We start from the raw sequence: 20837 nt of genomic DNA on the forward strand, positions 1-20837 counted from the left end.
CCACCCACATTCCCACAGTGTGCTTTGAATGGGATTGCTCAGTGACAAATGAGTTTGGGCAGAATCTGACATTTGGAAACATAATCCAAGCCATGGTCTTCATGAGACTTGACAGCCGCCCCCCAAAATACCTGGTCTTGTAGCCTTGTTCTGCTGGCTTAGTACACAGATGGTAGTGTTTTCAACTTTACACAAAAATATGGATGGACTTGAGCCATCTCTAGCCATTAGCCCCTTTGACAAGTAATTGAAATATTACAACTAGAGAGCTCTAAACTTTGAAGGGTTTTTTCAGTCATGGTGCCCCAGGCAGGCCAGCTAACATAGTTGACTATTCCATGCAATTTTTGAAGATAATTGAAGCTGCTGCTGTGTCTTAGATGGCTTCCCTCCCCCTTCTTATAGTATTTTAATGTTTTAGGAAGAGCGACATAATTATTATTTTGTTTTTACATTCAGTATGTACATCACCTTAAAGGTAAAGATAAAGAACCCCTGACAGTTAAGTCCAGTTACGAACAACTCTGGGGTTGCGGCGCTCATCTCGCTTTACTGGCCGAGGGAGCTGACATTTGTCCGCAGTTTTTCCAGGTCATGTAGCCAGCATGACTAAGCTGCTTCTAGTGAAACCAGAGCAGCGCACGGAAACACCGTTTACCTTCCTGCCAGAGCAGTACCTATTTATCTACTTGCACTTTGACGTGCTTTTGAACTGCTAGGTTGGCAGGAGCTGGGACTGAGCAACGGGAGCGCACTCCGTCGCGGGGATTCGAACTGCCGACCTTCCGATCGGCAAGCCCTAGGCTCAGTGGTTTAGACCACAGCGCCACCCGCGTCCTTGTACATCATGTTAGGCAAGTGTAAAAAAATAAAACTAAATAATTAAAGAATATTGGGTTGTAGCCAGCATTAATCACACTCACAATAAGCCCATTTAAATTAATGGACATGACAAATTTAGGCTCACTAATTTCAACAGGCCTATTCTAAGTAAATGTTAGTTGTCTACAGTTTTATATGAATCAGTCTGACGCAGAAACACTGTCCCCAAATCCCAGATTTATGAAGGGCAGCAATGATTATGCAGTGATGAAGGAAATACTTCTTTAAAAAACAACAACCCTAAGGGACATTGCAGAGAGGCAAAACAGAATCTGTGAATTAGCCCTAAGAAAAAAGATAATTTGTCCACACCATGGAACAAACACTTCCTTTGACTCATAATAAAGGGTTCAGTAACAAAGTACTGATGGAAGTGTGCTCTGATCCACGAAAGCTTCTGTCTCTTAGTCTTCAAGGTGCTTTTTTGTGGCAATCACTTCAGTAGTTCTTTTGGGGGGGGGACTGAAAAAAGCCTCTGTGTTTCATTGTGCTGAACACCTTTGTGTGCAATTGCAGCAAAACAGACATCCATGTGATCTGTAGTCTCACTGTTATACATTTGTTTCCCTATGTGAACGCTGCATCCTTGTAGGAAAAGGTCCTCATTTTGCTTAGTTGTGCAAACCCGGGGGTGAATGTGTAGAAATACATGAAGGAAACTGACAGTGGCATAAAACAGATCAGAGTGTGAACAGCCTTCTTTATTTTAACAGGTGTTAACTCTCACACAATGTCGGTGCTATTTCAATTTGCTAATTTATTCTCAATCTCACAGGAACATTCAGCTATTCAAGGATACAGAGGTAAATCCTGCTCTGCTCTGTGTCCTTGTTGCTAAAGAAAGGCTGTACCTGTCTTTATGACAAGGATATGAAAATGATCCATTAAAAAAACACAGCTAGGAGGAGAAGGAAGTCCATGTTTCATAATGTGTATGCAAACAAGCCCTTACTATGTCTGCATATGGAGAAAATTATTTTAAGTTGACACTTGAGAGACAAGGGATCTAAATAATAAAATTGGAACAAGTGCAGTTAAAAAGAGAAAACTGACTATGGTTGTGCGCTTGCTTGTACCTTTAAAGCAGTTTCAAAGCTCAAAGAATTCTGGGCCCTGTAGTTCACCTCTCACAGAGTTACAATTTCCAGGTGCCCCAAATTCTTTGAGGGGGGAAATGTACTTTTAATCTGCTTTAAGCGTATAATGTGTAAGGAACCTAAGAGATAAACTAAAACTAACCCCCTCCTTAGTAGCATGTAAGCATGCTTCCATGGACTATTCATTCTGATTTGTTTGCAGGGAGATTAGCCAACTTTGGCTATTTAATGAGCATGCACTCAGGGAGGTGAGGTTATTTTGCATCAAAGCAAGTCTGTTCCAGTACATTTTCCGCAGAACTTTACCTATCACAAAAAGTCCAGTCTTTTGAGGAAGTGGGTTTGTTTCACAAGACTGCCTTATCAACTATAATTGCGTAACCTTAAATTTCCAGTATGTGGCTGAACCCCAGCTGAAAATAGTGAGAGTCTGGAAGCAACCCTGTTTGGCAAAGAGCTTGTCTAAATCACTGCACCTCCATCTTTCTGAAAAGCAATAGAGTGTGAAACTGATGGGCCTCTGTGGAATGTGAATACAACAAGGGCACAACTAACAATAAAGATTGAATTGGTTAAAAACGATATGTGCAAAGGTGTGTTTTTATTTTAAATAGGGCTCGTAGAACCCAGTCTTATGCATAGCTGTAGCCAAATCAATTCCAGTCTTCCCTGTTGTGTGAAAAGATAGTTAAAATTGACACAGCTTCCCTTTTTTAACATTATGGGTGGAGAGTAGAAGAAAAAGAAGGGGCAGTTCTTTTCAGAGCACTTGCAAACAAAGTCTCCCTCCCATCCCACTCAGCTTCCTCGACACCCAGGATTGTCGCCAGCAAGAACTCCCAGTTCCCAGACAGAGCCGTACAATCAAGCCGGCTAGAGAACGCCCCACACCTTGCCTTCATTTGCAACACCTGGCAGATCACAATGCCTCGCAGGTGGACTGAGCTTCTAATTTGGATGGTTTTCCAAAGGTGGGGGGGAGCCTTTTTTCACTCCAAAGGTTGCATTCCCTTCTGGGCCATCTTCAGAGGACCACTTCCCATTCATTGGTCAGCAGGGACAATTAAAGCAGATTTTACATTTTTTTTACAGTGAGCCTGTGTCTATACACACTGTGCCCCCCTCAGCATCCTCCATTGAGACAATGAGAGGCATCAGAGAGTTCAAGGACACATTCCAGCCAGGCAAAAACAGCTGGAATGGAGCAGCACCCGTGAGGGAGGGATCAAGGCTCAGTCAGACGCTGGTGGGGGCTGCCTTTGACCCCTTAGGCCCAAGGTTTCTCACCCCTGCTTTAAAATTCCTGATACAGTTTTGCCAATAGCAGCTAATAACGATGGCTACGGAATACAGTAGTACCTCAGGTTACAGACGCTTCAGGTTACAGACTCTGCTAACCTAGAAATAGTACCTTGGGTTAAGAACTTTGCTTCAGGATGAGAACAGAAATCCCGCGGCAGCGGCGGGAGGCCCCATTAGCTAAAGTGGTACCTCAGGTTAAGAACAGTTTCAGGTTAAGAATGGACCTCCAGAACGAATTAAGTTCTTAACCTGAGGTACCACTGTATAGAATACAGTGGTACCTCAGTTGTCAAATGTAATCCCTTCCGGAAGACCATTCGACTTCTGAAAGATTCAACAACCGAGGCGCAAAGGGCAGTCAGCAAAATCAATGGAGAAAATTGAAAGAAACGCAGCGGAAGCCGTTCAACTTCCGAGGTGCGTTCGAAAATGGAAGCATTTCCTTCCGGGTTTTCGAAATCTGGGTGTTCGAAACCCAAAGCGTTCAGCTTCTGAGACGCTTGAAAACTGAGGTACCACTGTATACATTCAAAGCACCATAACTAACAGGAAACTTAAAATATTGTCTTAAAAGATGTCAAATATAGAATGCACCTTTAAAACAGCAGTGGCTCATGCCTTGGTAACCTCAAGGCTTGATTGCTGTAACGTGCTTTTTTGTGGGGCTGCCCCAGTTTCTGGTTCAGAAGCCTCCATTAGCCAAGGTGCTCACAGGAACAGGGGGGCTGGCAACATGTTACTCAGCTGATGAGCCAGCAGAGCAGGGGGTGTGGGGTTCCCCACACCCCCTGAGGGTCACTTGGCCATCACTAGGGATCGTGCCTTGAGTGACGCAGGCCCTACAGTGTAGTCTAAACCACTGAGCCTCTTGGGCTTGCTGATCGGAAGGTTGGTGGTTCGAATCTGCATGACGAGGTGAGCTCCTGTTGCTCTGTCCCAGCTCCTGCCAACCTAGCAGTTCAAAAGCATACCAGTACAAGTAGATAAATAGGTACCACTGCAACGGGAAGGTAAATGGCGTTTTCATGCGCTCCGGCACTTGTCACGGTCCTCCGTGCGCCAGTAGCGGTTTAGTCCTGCTGGCCACATGACCCGGAAAACTGTCTGTGGACAAACGCCGGCTCCCTTGGCCTGAAAGCAAGATGAGCGCTGCAACCCTAGAGTCGCCTTTGACTGGACTTAACTGTCTCGGGGTCCTTTACCTTTTACCTTTAGCAGAAACTATCCCTGTCTTGCATGCCTTTACAGCACGCTCTCCCCAGAGAGCCTCACCTGGTGCCATCATTACATGTCTTTAGGCGCCAGGCAAAAACATTCCTCTTTCCCCGGGCCTATGGCCGTTAAATCATCTGTGGCCTGTGAAAGTGTGGGGCGGGGGAGTGTCATTAATTATTTTTCTATCTGTCCTTCTGTCAGTATGCTTTTTACTATGTTTTTATTACTGATGTTCTGTAATGTGTTTTTAATGTTGTGTACTGCCCTGGGATCTTTTGAGAAAGGGTGGCATAAATTGAATACATGATAATAATTATGGTGATTTTCTAATTAATTTGAAACCAATCAGTATTGATTGATGTTCTTAGGGTTGTTGTTTTTAAATAGCCTTATATGTTGTACTGCACAGCTTATATGAGCACCTTGCTATTTTTTCGTTTACAAACAAATAAAATGAAAGGGAGGTCTTTGGGTCTTATCAAGCAGGACTTTTCTGTTGCCGGGGGTTCAAACTGTGGAGACCTGCTTTAGTCACACGGCTGTGGTAGCAGAGGAGCGTCTCAGCATGCTTTTCTATTTTCGTCCTGCTATTTAAAGGGATATATATATATATATATATATATATATATATATATATATATATGTCATCAGTCCCTTAATGTGACTTAAAAATTTAAGCCGCTCTAGGGAGAACGGTTCAAAAAAATTGGAATACCATTTACCCATCCAATAGAGTCCGCCTTTTGAAAAGCTGAAGTCAATGACCCGTTTTTCTAAACATCACAAGTCACGGGGGGAGCAGGTTTTTGAGCTGGTGGTCCGCTAGGCTAGGCTGGAGAAAGAAGGCAGCTGTCTGCAGCGAATAGGCGAAGGTTGGCAGCCAGCCATATGTATATGGAGATTGTACATCCATGCCACATATTTTGATATTATATCAGTTTAACAATCATGGCTTACCCCCAAACCTCGAAGTTTGGTGAAGATGTTGAGACTATTCTGCCAGAGATTCATTAGCTCCTTCTTGAAGGAAGAGGGAAAGGGAACCTCAGAATTAGGACCCAAACGTAGCACTTCCTATGTCTGCCTTATCTGGCCCCTGGGAGTCTCCCTAGGTCACCCTCTCTCCCTCGCCACACCCCTCACCCATCCCAATTTGCACCCTCATTGGTTTGGCATGTGCCCTTTGCCATTCATCTGTTTGTTCTGCTGCTGCACTGATGGTTCGGCTTTGCGTTTTGCCTGAACCCAGACCCACGGTTTAGCTGTCTCCAGACAAACCAGAAGCTACAACCAAGATTTGTTCCATAGTTTACCACTCGTGTGGTTTAAAGAGAGCTAAACCACGAGTCTGGGACCAGACCAAATGCTAAACCAAACCATGGCTTAGTCACGCCAGGAGGAGCAAGCAAACAGCCACCTCCTGTTTAAAGGTAAAGAGACTCCTGACCATTAGGTCCAGTCATGGCTGACTCTGGGGTTGCGGCGCTCATCTTGCTTTATTGGCCGAGGGAGCCGGCGTAGCTTCCGGGTCATGTGGCCAGCATGACTAAGCCGCTTCTGGCGAACCAGAGCAGTGCATGGAAACACCATTGACCTTCCCGCTGGAGCGGTACCTATTGATCTACTTGCACTTTGACGTGCTTTCGAACTGCTAGGTTGGCAGGAGCAGGGACTGAGCAACGGGAGCTCACCCCGTCACGGGGATTCAAACCACCAAGCTTCTGATCAGCAAGTCCTAGGCTCTGTGGCTTAACCCACAGCTCCACCCGCGTCCCTACCTCCTGTTTGGGAGCCTGCAAATTTGCAGCTTGTTCATATTAAACCATTATCTGCAAACAAGGTGGTGCAGCCAGAGCCCTTTGTTTTCATAAACACAGTGCTTTGCATCGGTTACGTTAGAATAGCAGCAGAGGGCTTTGGGCATTGCCGCCATTCCCCTTCTCCGATGTCTGACGTGGTACGAATCTCTTCTGGAATGGGCCTGCACAAGCTGTGTCCCATCAAGCCTTGCACAGCCCCCCAGCTCTTTGCAGTGACCCACTAGTGGCCAAAGAAACCTGCCTGGGCTGTTACCCTGGAATGGCAAATGGAGGTTGTCAAAAAGGCAACCAGTCATACTACTCAGCAGTTGGGCCAAATGGTCAACAGTGGCGCTGGTTTGCTTTGGAAGAATCACAAGTCCTTTTCATTCAGATAAATGTTTTGGGCAGCTTTGCCAACACATCCGCAAAAGGATCCTATCCCCAAATAAAAATGTTTATTAGCCTGCTTACCCACACACATCTGTGTAAAACGTATACATATTGAACCTAAAAGCAGGAGTCGGGTAGAGAGAACAAATGTCTTCCTTAACAAAAGCTGGATAAACTTGCCTGGTTACCTGGAGACAAGTCTAACTCCCCACAGGTGATTAGGGAAAATTGACTCTTTACAAGCCTCATTTTAGGAGGGGAAAGGGGATTTCAACTTTCATGTTGAGATATTCTAGCCTTTCAGTCCATTACTTTTAATGCTTCCTACTGCTGGACCTTTGGATATAAGGCGAGATAGAAATCTAAACGAATAATTATGCACTTCCCATTTTGGCTCCACAAACGAGTCCAGAGGGTGACATTTACATTTATTGGACCAGTTATAAGAGACTGACGTGGGGAAGGCACAAGGCAAATGTACTTTTTATCCACAAATGTTGTTGTTTGTCAGCAAGGTCCGTGTGTGGAGATTGTGTCAATGTACAAAACAGTATCTGCTTTACACCAGTACAGGATCAGACCCAGGATTAGCCGAGTCATTTCTGTAACTGCCATTATTCAACTGCTGGATTATAATAGCAAAATGTCAAAAGGAAATAAACAAGCAGAAGATGATTCATCCCGATACACAGTAATTAGCATGTTGACAATTATGATCTGCTAATGTGCACTGGATATTGCACAGCGATGCTCCCCCTTCCTTTGTCGAACAATCTGGAGAATCCCTGACACGCTTAAACTTGCTGTTTACTCCACAAAGCTTTCCCTCACACTCTCAAAACATGCACCATGATATTTTTAAAAATTATTTATTTGGAACTTTTGTAACCCGCTTGTCCTGCAAAGACGAGGGTGGCCTTTAATATGCATTTAATACATATTAAACCAAAATACTAAAACACTAACAATTGTCAGAACAAGGATGAGTTTTAAAGGATAGCTGTGTGAGGCCATTTTGCTTAGAATCTCTTTGCACTTTTTAACTGGTTGGTCAACTGCAACTTGTTCCTTTTATTCTCCAAGCACATCTGGTTGTTCCCTAAGCAGCCCCTTTCTGCAGGGAAAAAGCAATTGTGAGTTAAAAAGAGAACATGCTCCCTCCAAGGCTTAGAGTATTCTATCATTACAGGCGAGGATGTGTGATCCTAGTTTTTTTGCAATTCATTAAGATACTCCAGCCATCTTGGATCAGATACCCACTTTAATCCACCAAAAATTGTGCCCATGGTTATAGCATTACAATTAAACATGACGCAAACGACCGATGTGTTATTTCCCCATGTTTAAGTTTAGTATTTAAGCTTTCTGAAACACGCCCCTAACAAGATTTTCATCCTCAGTTATATTAAAAAAATGAATCATGCCTCTGAAATAATGTAATAAAGCTCCTGAAATGTTTGCTCAATGGAGCATAATCATCCCTGATCAAGCACATTTTATCTGCAATATTAAGAAACCTATCATTCAACCTTATATTAAATAAGCAACACACACTTTCCGAATCTCTTCGCTTCTATCTGCCATTTCCCCAGGTAGCACAGGAAAGACGATCATATTGAGGAGCAGGAGCCATTTTTTGAAATTCTTGGGCCAATTTGGATCCATCACCTCCCGTTCAAACCTCAGCCTAAAGTAAGGGTGGCCATGCTTTGGCACTCTAGATCAGGGTTTCCCAAACTTGGTTCTCCAGCTGTTTTTGGACTGCAACTCCCATCATCCCTAGCTAGCAGGACCCGTGGTCAGGGATGATGGGAACTGTAGTCCAAAAACAGCTGGAGACCCAAGTTTGCAAAACCCTGATCTAGATGTTGTTGCAACTACCATTCCCATCAGTCCCAGCCAGCATGGACAATGATAAGGGATGATGGAAGGTCTAGTACAACGCCATCTGAAGGCCCGCTTGTTTGTCACTTAAAGCACATCTTATCCATTCAGTTGGACCCCAACTGCCTGAGGAAGCCAATCAGAAAGCTTCAGGGTGCCGAGAAACAACCTGATTGGCTGCCATTTTGAACAGCCTACATTTCAGAAGAGCAAAAGCTGCCACGCATTTGCAGATGAACTTTACTTAAGCCAATTGGTGGCCTCACATTCTGACTTTCTTAAAACTCATTTGCTGACCCCACCAACCCTGCTTAAATCATCAGCACCAGAGCTCCCATCAGACTTTGCAGGAGCTTGCGCATGCCGTTGGGATAAACTTTGGCCAAACCCTGTAAATAATGGGTGACCCACAAGCAGCCCTCATTGTTATCTGGTGACAGTTAAGTAGATCAGCGCTTGTTGGAAGCAGGAAAACTGGTGCAAGGATCAGCGTTTGCGGGAAGAGGATACGTCTGGGAGGTAGGAACAGGCCTCAGTCGGAGTCGCTGCTGCTGGAAGAGGAGGAGGAATGCTGTAAACAGAAGAAGAGGGAGGCTCATGAGACTTCAATTCTGACTCAGTGTTACTGCTACCGAAATCTAATCAGGGCTTTAATCTATCCCAGAGCTCAGCTCAAGAAAATGTCAATTGGGGATATTAATGCCTCATTATCATCTGAAATTACTGTTTCCTATACACACAGATTGGTTGAAGGAAAAAGACAGACTCTGAACCACTGCGAAGGGCCGTTTGCCACGGACAAAGACAACTGGAGTTTGCAGCCGACGGTGGGAGAAGCCAGAGTTAACGGGAAGTGAAACTTGCAGCGTTGAATAGAGCTCCTCCCCACCAGTGCCACTGTTTTCTCTCCCTTGATATGGCTGCTGCCTCCCACCGTCCTCCATCTTGGTCCATTTCACTGACCCATCCCCAAATAACAAGCGGTCCAAAGTGACTACTTGCAAAGGACTTTCCCCACCCTTTCCATCACTCTGTTTGTGATCCACTTCCATTTTGCAGAAGGCTTTCCTCCACCCTTTCCATCTGTTTCGCTTCCATTTTTTTCTTCTCCCATTCTCTCTCTTGGGACTCCTTTTCCCACCAACTGGCACAATTGCTCCATTCTGAAGACGGCCAATACGCATGTCCACAGTTTGACTGAGGACCAGGCTGTCAGAGGTCAGAGCTCTTCCCTGCATAAAGGAGTACCTCTCCCCAACCACACGGTGTACCCTTCTCCAGCATCACTCCCCATAATTTACAGCTACACCCTAAAATATTTCTAATCACAAACCCCACAGACCCTGTCTAGCTCACAGTTGAAGGCCCAGTGACCATTTACCTCAGACCACCAGGCCTTTTCTCCTCTACCTCCTCTACCTTCATGGCAGCCTCCCTCAACATAATGCCCCCCAGTAGGGAAGGGCGATACCTGGTTTTCAACATTGTGATATATTGCCAGCTAAACATCACAATGGGACGTGGGTGGCGCTGTGGGTTAAACCACAGAGCCTAGGACTTGCCGATCAGAAGGTTGGCGGTTCGAATCCCCACAATGGGGTGAGCTCCCGTTGCTCGTTCCCTGCTCCTGCCCACCTAGCAGTTTGAAAGCTCATCAAAGTGCAAGTAGATAAATAGGTACCACTCTGGCGGGAAGGTAAACGGCGTTTCCATGCGCTGCTCTGGTTCGCCAAAAGCGGCTTAGTCATGCTGGCCACATGACCCAGAAGCCGTACGCCAGCAACCTCGGCCAATAAAGCAAGATGAGCGCCGCAACCCCAGAGTCGGTCACGACTGGACCTAATGGTCAGGGGTCCCTTTACCTTTTAAACATTGCAATATACTGCTATAATCACAATGCCTGTAATAAGGATGGAGCTACATAGAGGCATTGGCTGGTTTCACAGTTTTTCCTGCATCGTGATTTTTGCAAGGCACACATACACAATCACGATTCACAATATATCACCAGGTCAAATATTACTGAGCTGATATCACAATATGGAATTCATGCTGGTTTTATACAATATATTGCCCATCCCTAAGATACATAACGATTCATGTTATATAGCAAGGTGAAAAATTATGAAGCTGATATCACAATATGGACTTCAAACCAGTTTGGGATGAAATATCGCCCAGTCCTAGCCTTCAGATGTTGCTGAATTCCAACTCCCATCAGCCCCATCTAGCATGAACAACGGTCAGGGATGATGTGAGTCCAGCAACATCTGAAGAAGAAGAGTTTGGATTTGATATCCCGCTTTATCACTACCTGAAGGAGTCTCAAAGCGGCTAACATTCTCCTTTCCCTTCCTCCCCCACAACAAACACTCTGTGAGGTGAGTGGGGCTGAGAGACTTCAGAGAAGTGTGACTAGCCCAAGGTCACCCAGCAGCTGTGGAGGAGCGGAGACGCGAACCCAGTTCACCAGATTACGAGTCTACCGCTCTTAACCACTACACCACACTGGCTCTCTGAAGAGCACCAGATTGGCTAGCTTCTTGAGGCACAGCAACAAGTAAAGAAAGTCCAAGTTTCCTGTTCTTCCCCAACCCTCCCTTCCTCTTCCACACACCTTCCCATGCATCTTGTGGTGCTTGTGTGGCTTGTTCATCTTGTGCGCCTTCTTCATCTTCTTCTTCATCTTCTTCGCTGCCTTCTTATCCATCCCATGGGTCCCCATGGCAACAGCCCCGGGCAGCAAAGGATTCACCCCCATCCCTCCAGGCATACCTGGGGCAGGTGGGGGGTAAGGACCGCCGGGGGGTACAGGGTAACCAGGTTGATGTCCAGCATACGGTGGCAGGACAGAATGACCTGGTGGGTAGGCAGGTTGCCCAGGGATCCCTGCTGGGGGCCCAGGATATGGGCCAACAGGTACTGGACCTGGGGGGAAGGCAGGATTCACAGGAGGGGGGTGGGCAGGGTTGAAGCCCGCTGGATAAGAAGGGTTGGGAGGGTAGGCAGCTCCTGGGTAGGCGCCCGGCTGGCCTAAAACAAAAAAGGGAGAGAGGGAAAATAGGAAATCTTACCAGTTTCAAGGCTAAATGAAACACGCAGCAGTCAACCTGAAGCATCTTACCATTCCGTCCAGTGGCATAGCGTGGGGGGTGCAGGGGGGGCCGGCCGCACCAGGCGCAACATCTGGGGGGGGCGCGCTCGCACTCGTAGCTCTCTGCCCCTACCTGGCTCACTCACCCTCTCTCACTGCAGTGCTGGCTGTGCGAATCCGATCCGAGCCGCCGGGTCGCCGCCCACTGTAGAGGGGGGGTGCCAGGCGTGCGGTGCGGAGAGAGAGCGAGGGACTATCTGGGGGAGGGACAGTGCAGCGGCCGCCCAGCGCAGTGCTGAGCGCGGGAGAGAACCACACCAGACCAGACCAGGCAGCAGCAAGAAGAAGCTGGCAGCGGCGGCAGGTTAGGGGTTAGGGGGCGCAAATTACTTGCCTTGCCCCGGGTGCTGACAACCCACGCTACGCCGCTGATTCCGTCTACGTCATGGGTAGGCAATCTAAGGCCCAGGGGCCAGATCTGGCCCAATCGCCTTCTAAATCCGGCCCACGGACTGTCTGGGAATCAGTGTGCTTTTACATGAGTAGAATGTGTCCTTTTATTTAAAATGCATCTCTGGGTTATTTGTGGGGGATAGGAAGTTCATATATTTTTTTCAAAATATAGTCCGGCCCCCACAAGGTCTGAGGGACAGTGGACCGGCCCCCTGCTGAAAAAGTTTGCTGACCACTGGTCTATGCATACTAGGCAACATGAGCAAAACACCATCTCTAAAACATAGGAAACTGTCTTATACCAAGTCAGAGCAGTGATCCATCCAGCTCAGAATTACCCAAACAAAGGGGTCTTTTCAAGGCCTACTTGGAGCTGCCGTCATGGTACAGTGGTACCCCGCAAGACGAACGCCTCGCAAGACGGAAAACCCGCGAGACGAAAGGGTTTTCCGTTTTGGAGGTGCTTCGCAAAACGAATTTCCCTATGGGCTTGCTTCGCAAGACGAAAGCCCATAGGGAAATCTCCGGGACAGCGGGGAAGCGCAGCGCGTCTTCCCCACTGTCCTCGGACCTCCTCCGAAGGCTGGCGGTGGGGCGGAGAGACCTCCTCCCGCCGCCAGCCTTCGGAAGCCTGCTCCAAAGCCTGGTGGTGGGGCGGAAAGACCTCCTCCCGCCGCCAGCCTTCGGAAGGATGCTCCGAAGGCTGGCGGCAGGAGGAGGTCTTTCCGCCCCATCGCCAGCCTTCAGAAGGATGTCCTGAAGACTTGCGGTGGGAGGAGGGTTTTCCTTCCCACCGCCAACATTCAGAATGCTGTTCTGAATGTTGGCGGTGGGGAGGAAAAACCCTCCTCCCACCGCAAGCCTGGCAAGCGGTTTCCATAGGAACGCATTAATTGATTTTCAATGCATTCCTATGGGAAACCGTGCTTCACAAGATGAAAAACTCGCAAGAAGAAAAAACTTGCGGAACGAATTAATTTCGTCTTGCGAGGCACCACTGTATTGCCTACAGAGTTTGGCTCCCTAAGAATCTCAGCTTTCATTTGGGTGGGGGTGCAAGCCCTTATGAGTTGTGAAGACATAGCTGAAACTGTGTGGGGCGCATTGGGCTAGTGATTTTGGGTATAATATCCAACTTTCATCTTGGGAAAAGTTGTGGAGAGAAGAAATAAAATTTACAGCATGCTGTGCGTTGAAAGAAAATCACATGAAAATGATGTACCATTGGTATCTAACACCAAGTCAGATTGCAAAAATGTATAAAACTAAATCAAATATGTGTTGGAAATGAAAAGAGAAAGAAGGTACTTTTTTCCATATGTGGTGGCCATGTTGTAAGATAAACAGCTTCTGGGAAAGTATTTATAATGAATTAAAGAAAATGTTTACGAATACATTTGTTAAAAAACAGAAACCTTTCTTTTAGGTTTAATAGGGGAAGAAGTAGCAAGAGAGGTCAATTTTGTTTCCTGCTTGGCAGGGGGTTGGACTCGATGGCCCTTGTGGTCTCTTCCAACTCTATGAGTCTATGATTCTAAGATAAAAGACTTTTTATGTATGCAACGACGGCAGCGAGAATGCTACTGGGAAGAAGACGCATTACCAACAAAGGAAGAACGGCAAACAAAATTGATGGAATATGCAGAAATGGTAAAACTGATGGGGAAGATCAGAAACCCAGGATCTTCTGTTTGCAAAGCCTGGGCTCTGCCAGTGAGCTATAGATCTCCTACAGTTTCAGCTGCTCCCTGTTCGATTCCCTGCTCCTCCACATGCAGCTGCTGGGTGACCTTGGGCCAGTCCCACTTCTGTGAAGTCTCTCAGCCCCACTCACCTCACAGAGTGTTTGTTGTGGGGGAGGAAGGGAAAGGAGAATGTTAGCCGCTTTGAGACTCCTTAAAGGGAGTGAAAGGCGAGATATCAAATCCAAACTCTTCTTCTTCTTCCTTCCACATTCCTGCATGTTCTCTAGAGAAGCAGCCCCTGCCCTTTTGGCCACACAAGTTTCAACCTCAATCAACCAAGGACCTCCAACGTTCAGAAAGCAAGTCTCCACTAACACTAACGGGAGAAGGAAATTCGGATTCAGGAGGTCCAGGCAGATGAAAGTGATGGACTACATGGAATTGGCGGAAATGACTGGTAGAATCCGAGACCAGGGAGAAGAGTCGGTGGAAGAAGATTGGAAGAAATTTAAAGACTATTTACACAAGTATTGCAAAATTAATGAATGTTAGAATGATGTTTGATTGAAGTTAAGCGGTTTCTAGCTGTAATGATATAAAAGAAAATGGAAAAATTGGATTTTTAAATAGGTAAAAATTTAATGTTATAATATATTAAGATCAAAGATCAGGATAATAAGGAGGGAAAGAAATTGCTGAATTAATTAATTGAATTGGAATACAAAAAAGGGAGGTATGAGGAGGTCAGGGAAACAAGGATATGAATGTAAGATATGGAAAGGTTGATTTTTTATTTTTTATTTTTTTTTCTTTTTCTGTAAGTGTACTTATTCTGCATTTTTCTTGTATTTTTATTTTTGTCTTCTACTCTTGTATTTTTTGTTTTTATGTAATTCCTTTTTCTGAAACTTTAATAAATATTTTATTTTTTTAAAAAGGAAATTCGGATTCAGGAGGTCCAAGGAGGCCATGTGGTTGGCCCCGGAGAAAGCACAGGGTCTTTCAAAAGCAACAACACATCACTAGCGACAGCTAGCAATGTCAGACTGAGCCTTCTGCTGAATCGCTGAGGACAAGTCACAGGCGGTGAGGTCAGGCAAAACAAATGGCTGTCCTTGAGACAACCTAGTTCTGTTGCGGAAAGCAAGACTGGCCCAAGCCAATTGTGACTGGACTTAAAATGCTTTCTGTTTTTCCACTGGGCAGGACTTCCCTCACAGAGAACTTGCAAGATCTTTGCCATCCAGGTGAGTTTTAATGCTGATTAGGTACACCAGCACAATGGCACGAGAGGAGCCTTGGGAGTTACCAAGTCAGCTAACTCTCTTTCCTTTTTCTTTTTTTAAAAATAGCGTGGCAGCTATTTAATGCATGGATACAGGCACATGACTCAGTGCGTAAAAAGAACCCAGGGCCCTTCTGGAGGCAGCCAACGCCTATCACAAAATGCCCTCCTGCCCAGGGGTAGCTCACATGCAACGTAATAGTTGCCACCTCTGTGCCCATCCCTATGCATATTCCCTAGAGAGGTACCCAAGATAACTACAAATTTGTTTCAACCCGCTTGTGGAAACTCAGATGTCATCAATCATTCTTCCCACTTACCTGCATTGGGATCCCACATGGTTCTCAAGGAGAGGAGAATGTGTCACCTGGGTAGGGAAAGATATTGTTAGCATAAACCACGTAAAGTTAAAGGCTATCAATTACTGCATAAACAAGCTCATAAATCAAGTAGGTGGGAAAGATTTCTGCTCATAACAAAGTTCATACCATAAGGTCAAATTGCAAAAAGATAAGCACTACAGGCTACACAGACAGAACTACACAGATTCTACTACAGAGAATTTAATTTAAGACAAGGATTATCCATGGACAATAGTATGAGGTACACAGACTGAAATTCAAGTTTCTGACAACTTGTTTTTTAAAATAATAAGTCCCTAGCCGTCATGAATATGGATCTAGTTATGTATGTTTGAAAGCATGTGAGGGATAAATTATTGGAAGGCAAGTGAAAAGTAAAGTGGTACCTCAGGTTACATACGATTCAGGTTACATACTCCACTAACCCAGAAATAGTACCTTGGGTTAAGAACTTTGCTTCAGGATGAGAACAGAAATCGTGCTCCAGTGGCAGCGGGAGGCCCCATTAGCTAAAGTGGTACTTCAGGTAAAGAACAGTTTCAGGTTAAGAACAGATCTCCAGAACGAATTAAGTATTTAACCCGAGGTACCACTGTATAACCATGTGTATTTAATTTTTCCCTTCCAGCTCACGTTTTTTCTAATTTGATTTTTCCATCTTTAAAATCAGTATGAAATTAGGTTTATCTGAATCTTAAGTATCTAAATAAGGTTATTTTGGAAATCTAAACCATACATAATCACTGTGTTACTCATACAAGATTCAAAACTAGATAGGTCAATTATATCATTTCACGTTTATAATTTCCAGGCTGTCTTTCCGTCATGCAATCCTCCAGCTTTATCTACATTTTAAATGTGAAGTTTTTAAGATAATATTTTAGCTTCCTGTTAATTAAGTTGCTTTGAATGTATACTTTATATGTGACTTTCTTTGGTAATGTTTTATTCCATATTGTTTTATTTGGTGTTTTAAAGCTCTCTTGAGGTTTTTTTCTTAAAAACATAAAGTGGTATAGAAATGGAATTAATAAATAATAATAAATATGGTTATTTTACAAAACTAAACAGTCTATCATCAGTGTGCTGCTCATGAGATTAAAACATTCAAACAATGTTACAAAGATACTGTTATTAGTTCTAAACGCAGCAATATTTCAAGAGATAATGGGGCAGAAGTGTATAACGAACCAAACTTCCTGAGCTAAAGGAAGTTTCCATAAACGCTAACTGACCTATGATCAACAGGAACCTAACATTTTGATAAAGCCTAGAAAACAGAACAAATTATTATCCCACATCTGGTCCAAGAAGGCCAAAATCCCCAGTCCTGATGGGTACAAAGTATGGAAGTATATAGAAGTATGGTTTAAAGATGATAATAATAATGATAATAATGATAATGATGATGATGATAATAATAATAATTTATTTATTTATGCCCCGCCCATCTGGCTGGGTTTCCCCAGCCACTCTGGGCGGCTTCCAACACAATATTAAAATACAGTAATGCATCAAACATTAAAAGCTTGCCTAAACAGGGCTGCCTTCAGATGTCATCTAAAAGTCTGGTAGTTGTTCTCTTTGACATCTGGTGGGAGGGCGTTCCACAGGGTGGGTGCCACTACCGAGAAGGCCCTCTGCCTGGTTCCATGTAACTTGGCTTCTCGCAGTGAGGGAACCGCCAGAAGGCCTTCGGAGCTGGACCTCAGTGTCTGCTCCTTCAGGTCTACTGGGCTTTAAAGGTCAACACCAACACTTTGAATTGTGCTCGGAAACGTACTGGGAGCCAATGTAGGTCTTTCAAGACCGGTGTTATGCGGTCTCGGCGGCCGCCCCCAATCACCAGTCTTGCTGCCGCTTTCTGGATTAGTTGTAGTTTCCGGGTCACCTTCAAAGGTAGCCCCACACAGAGCGCATTGCAGTAGTCCAAGCAGGAGATAACTAGAGCATGCACCACTCTGGCGAGGCAGTCAGCGGGCAGGTAGGGTCTCAGCCTCCGTACCAGGTGGAGTTGGTAGACAGCTGCCCCGGACACAGAATTGACCTGTGCCTCCATGGACAGCTGTGAATCCAAAATGACTCCCAGGCTGCACACCTGGTCCTTTAGGGGCACAGTTACCCCATTCAGGACCAGGGAGTCCTCCACACCCACCCGCCTTCTGTCCCCCCAAAACAGTACTTCTGTCTTGTCAGGATTCAGCTCCCTTTCATAGGGTTTCTGAACATGCCCCTAAGTGGTGGGCCCTGCAGAAAGGGGGAGGGCAAAATGAATGGGATAGCATTGCTGTCATCTCCACTGCCCATTAAGATCCACCGCCCTTCAACACACCCTCTCCTGAACACCTAAGTCTCACCTTAATGGATCTTTTTTCCTCTCGCTTATCAATGTCTCTCTTTCTATCTTCTCTGCCTAACGTTAGAGTCCAGTCACACTAAGCAAGAAGGCACCCAACCTAATTTGCATAGCCTGTACAGACAAATGGGAACAGCAACCAAATGTTGCAGTGTTGAGTGGTCCTGTTCAGGGTTTCAACCAACCAGCTAGCTACTCCTTTTCCAGGATACTCTATTCCACCACCCCCCCACCTGTTTTCCAGTCGTCGTCCCCCCAACAACCAATTCAGCAATGCGTTCTATGCTTACTGCGCATGCTCATTCAATGATTTGTTTGTGGGTGTCCACACCCCCATTTATGAGTTCTCTCCCCCTTTAAAATGCTTGTACTCCTGCAGATCTTGGGATTTGCCCACAGATGGTACCATTTTGGCTACAGCCCAGACTCATTGAGGATGAGTCTGCTATTAGTATATAGAATTTCAGCACTGACTAAAAGCTAAGAGTCTCCGAAGTGGTCCAAGAAGCTCCTGATTCGAGTCTCACCTGCATCACAAACCCACCAGATATCTCAAGCCTTAACACCGCTGAGGCAAGTGGATGGAAAACATTCCCACACTAGACCACGGGTATGAAATTCACGGCATGTAATGCCCTTAGAGAGAATATTATGAAAATGATTTATAGGTGGTACATGACACCAGTCAAGCTTGCAAAAATTTACCATTTGCCCGATAATAAATGTTGGAAGTGTAAAGAAACCGAGGGTACATTATTTCACCTTTGGTGGACGTGCCCAAGGATTAAGGCTTTCTGGGAAATGATATATAAACATTCCCACACTACATGCATACAAGTGATGTGCCCTTTTATGTATATGCTATCGATGAGCATTTTAGGAGGCTTTTAACTCTTATTTTTAAAAGGCCTTCTCGGTGGCGGCACCCACCCTGTGGAACGCCCTCCCATCAGATGTTATGGGGATAAGTAACTACGCAACCTTTAGATGACACCTGAAGAAAGCCCTATATAGTGAAGGTTTTAACGTTTCATTATGTTTTTATATATGCTGGAAGCCGCCCAGAGTGGCTGGGGCAACCCAGTCAGATGAGATGAGCGGGGTAGAAATAATAAAATCGTTATAAGTAATAATGTAAGTTTTTGTAAGCCGCTTTGAGCTCCCCTCAAATAAACTCACAAATAAAACAACAATAAAAGTAGAAATGGGAGACGAAAGGTGGGATATTGCTCCAATCGTAAATTCACTGCTGCGCAGCGACTGATCCAGCAAGAATATCCCTTAAAAGTTGCCTTTCCCTTTAAACTTTTAAGAGCCCATTTACACATCCAGACATAGAAAACCCTTCCACAAATTGCAAAAATTGCAAGAAATCCTACCAGATTGCAAGGACCCCGTCCCACCCACCCACCCACCTACCTACCTACCTTCCTTCACCTTTGCAACCTCTCTCCGCCTTCTACCTTCCAAGTTCTGCAGCAGAAGCAGCAGCTACTTCCTGGAAGCCTTCCTGGGCTGGGCTCTGTTTTGCATGTCCCTCCAGCCCATTCGCTCCCGGCCGCTACCGCCAACTTCCCATAGGAGAGGCTGCGTGTCCATCAGAAGCTGCGGCTCAAGCAGGCGGGAGAGGCGGCGCCTTCCACCAATGACTGTTCGGGCGCGGGCTGCAGATAAGGAGGGAAGGAAGGAAGAGACCAGCCTAGATCTGGGATTATTCCAGACCCTCCAATTGTCCCTATTTTCCTGGGACATCCCTGATTTAGAGAACCTGTTTTTGATTTGATCCCGGAATGTCCCACTTTTCCTTAGGATATCCCTATTTTTATTGGAGAAATGTTGGAGGGTATGGTAAGATGCCCCTGTTTTCATTGGAGAAATGTTGGAGGGTGTGTTATTCCACTTATTATTTCGGCCTGCAAACTTAAAAGAATCTTTCATTCAAACTGAGACTCTCGTTTCTTTTCATATTTGTAATAATTTTGGCATGCAGAATACACTTGGTCAATATATTCACATGCATTCATCAGAACGTTTTTATAATTTTTATGTAATGGTTGCAGTCAAAGATAGCTCTCAATGCAACTAGGCTAAACAGTTTAAAGATGAAAACATTCTGTTATATGGAGTAGAAGTATACATATTTACTGGGTTGTGGAGTTCTTTAAAAATGCTGCAGCTCTGAAACTTGAAAAAGGCAGCAATGGTTGTCTCGGGGCACCTCTCTTGACTGTCTCCCACCACCCCCAGGGATTCAGGCACTTTTGGTTTGCTCAGTTAAGTTGGATTAATTTATTATTTATTGAATTATATACTGCCCTATACCCAGAGGTCTCATATCAGTTCACTGAACAAAATCGGCAATGATTTGCCTTAGCACAACTAACCCATTAAAAAAGGGATCAGAGTTGTTTGCGGTTTGAAAAGTGATGGGAGGAATGCACTGAAAAGTGTGGGATGAATAATGGTGGGGAAATATATTAATACCCTAGAAGTAAATTAGGCTTATTACCTTAAAACTGCCCATCAATAAAGGCTGGATATAGCGTATCCAACTCTATACATTATACATACACAATAAAAACCATGCAAAAAAAAAATTAAATCACAAATCATCAGCTAACTCTTACAGATGTTTTCTTAATTGTAAGCCTGGCAGCACAGACAAATCTTTGAAGGTTAAAATGCAAGATGCCTGCTGAAACTTTACTGGGAGAGCATTCCACAGGACTGGGCAAATGACGCTAAAGACTTGGTTTTCTGCTGATGTGAAATGAGCTTCACCAACTTGTGGGATGGCCAATGATACTCCAGATGGTTTCAGCAATTGAGCTAGGATATAAGGGCTCAGGCAGTCCCTAAGGTACCCCGGACCTAAGTTGTTCTGGGGTTTGTAAACTAATACAAGACACCCAATTGCAGGGATGCAGCTGAGACACCCACTTTGCATCTGGCTCAAAGCCCAGCCACTATTTTGCATGTGGGTGATGGGTGGATCTCTATGAAAAGAACAGGGACAAAACTGGTTTTGCA

General features: G+C 45.1%; 1 protein-coding gene across 2 annotated transcripts; it reads right to left on the reverse strand.

The window, feature by feature from the left end:
* Nucleotides 1-6733: 6733 nt before the first annotated feature.
* Nucleotides 6734-19321, reverse strand: PRR13 (proline rich 13). 2 transcript variants are annotated; one of them, XM_082212927.1, is made up of 4 exons: nt 19235-19321; nt 15410-15456; nt 11190-11605; nt 6734-9143 (listed from the first exon to the last, which is right to left on the reverse strand). In XM_082212927.1, exons 2-4 carry the CDS (start codon nt 15426-15428, stop codon nt 9105-9107), a joined length of 474 nt encoding a protein of 157 aa, XP_082069053.1. In that variant the 5' UTR covers nt 15429-15456; nt 19235-19321; the 3' UTR covers nt 6734-9104. The 2 variants fall into 2 exon arrangements, with proteins under 2 accessions (XP_082069053.1, XP_082069054.1); XM_082212928.1 differs by having other exon boundaries at nt 19245-19270.
* Between the last annotated feature and the right edge of the window lie 1516 nt (nt 19322-20837).

This window comes from Podarcis vaucheri (assembly GCF_965113315.1).
Source record: "Podarcis vaucheri genome assembly, chromosome: 2".
In the NCBI taxonomy this organism is placed as follows: Eukaryota; Metazoa; Chordata; class Lepidosauria; order Squamata; family Lacertidae; genus Podarcis; species Podarcis vaucheri.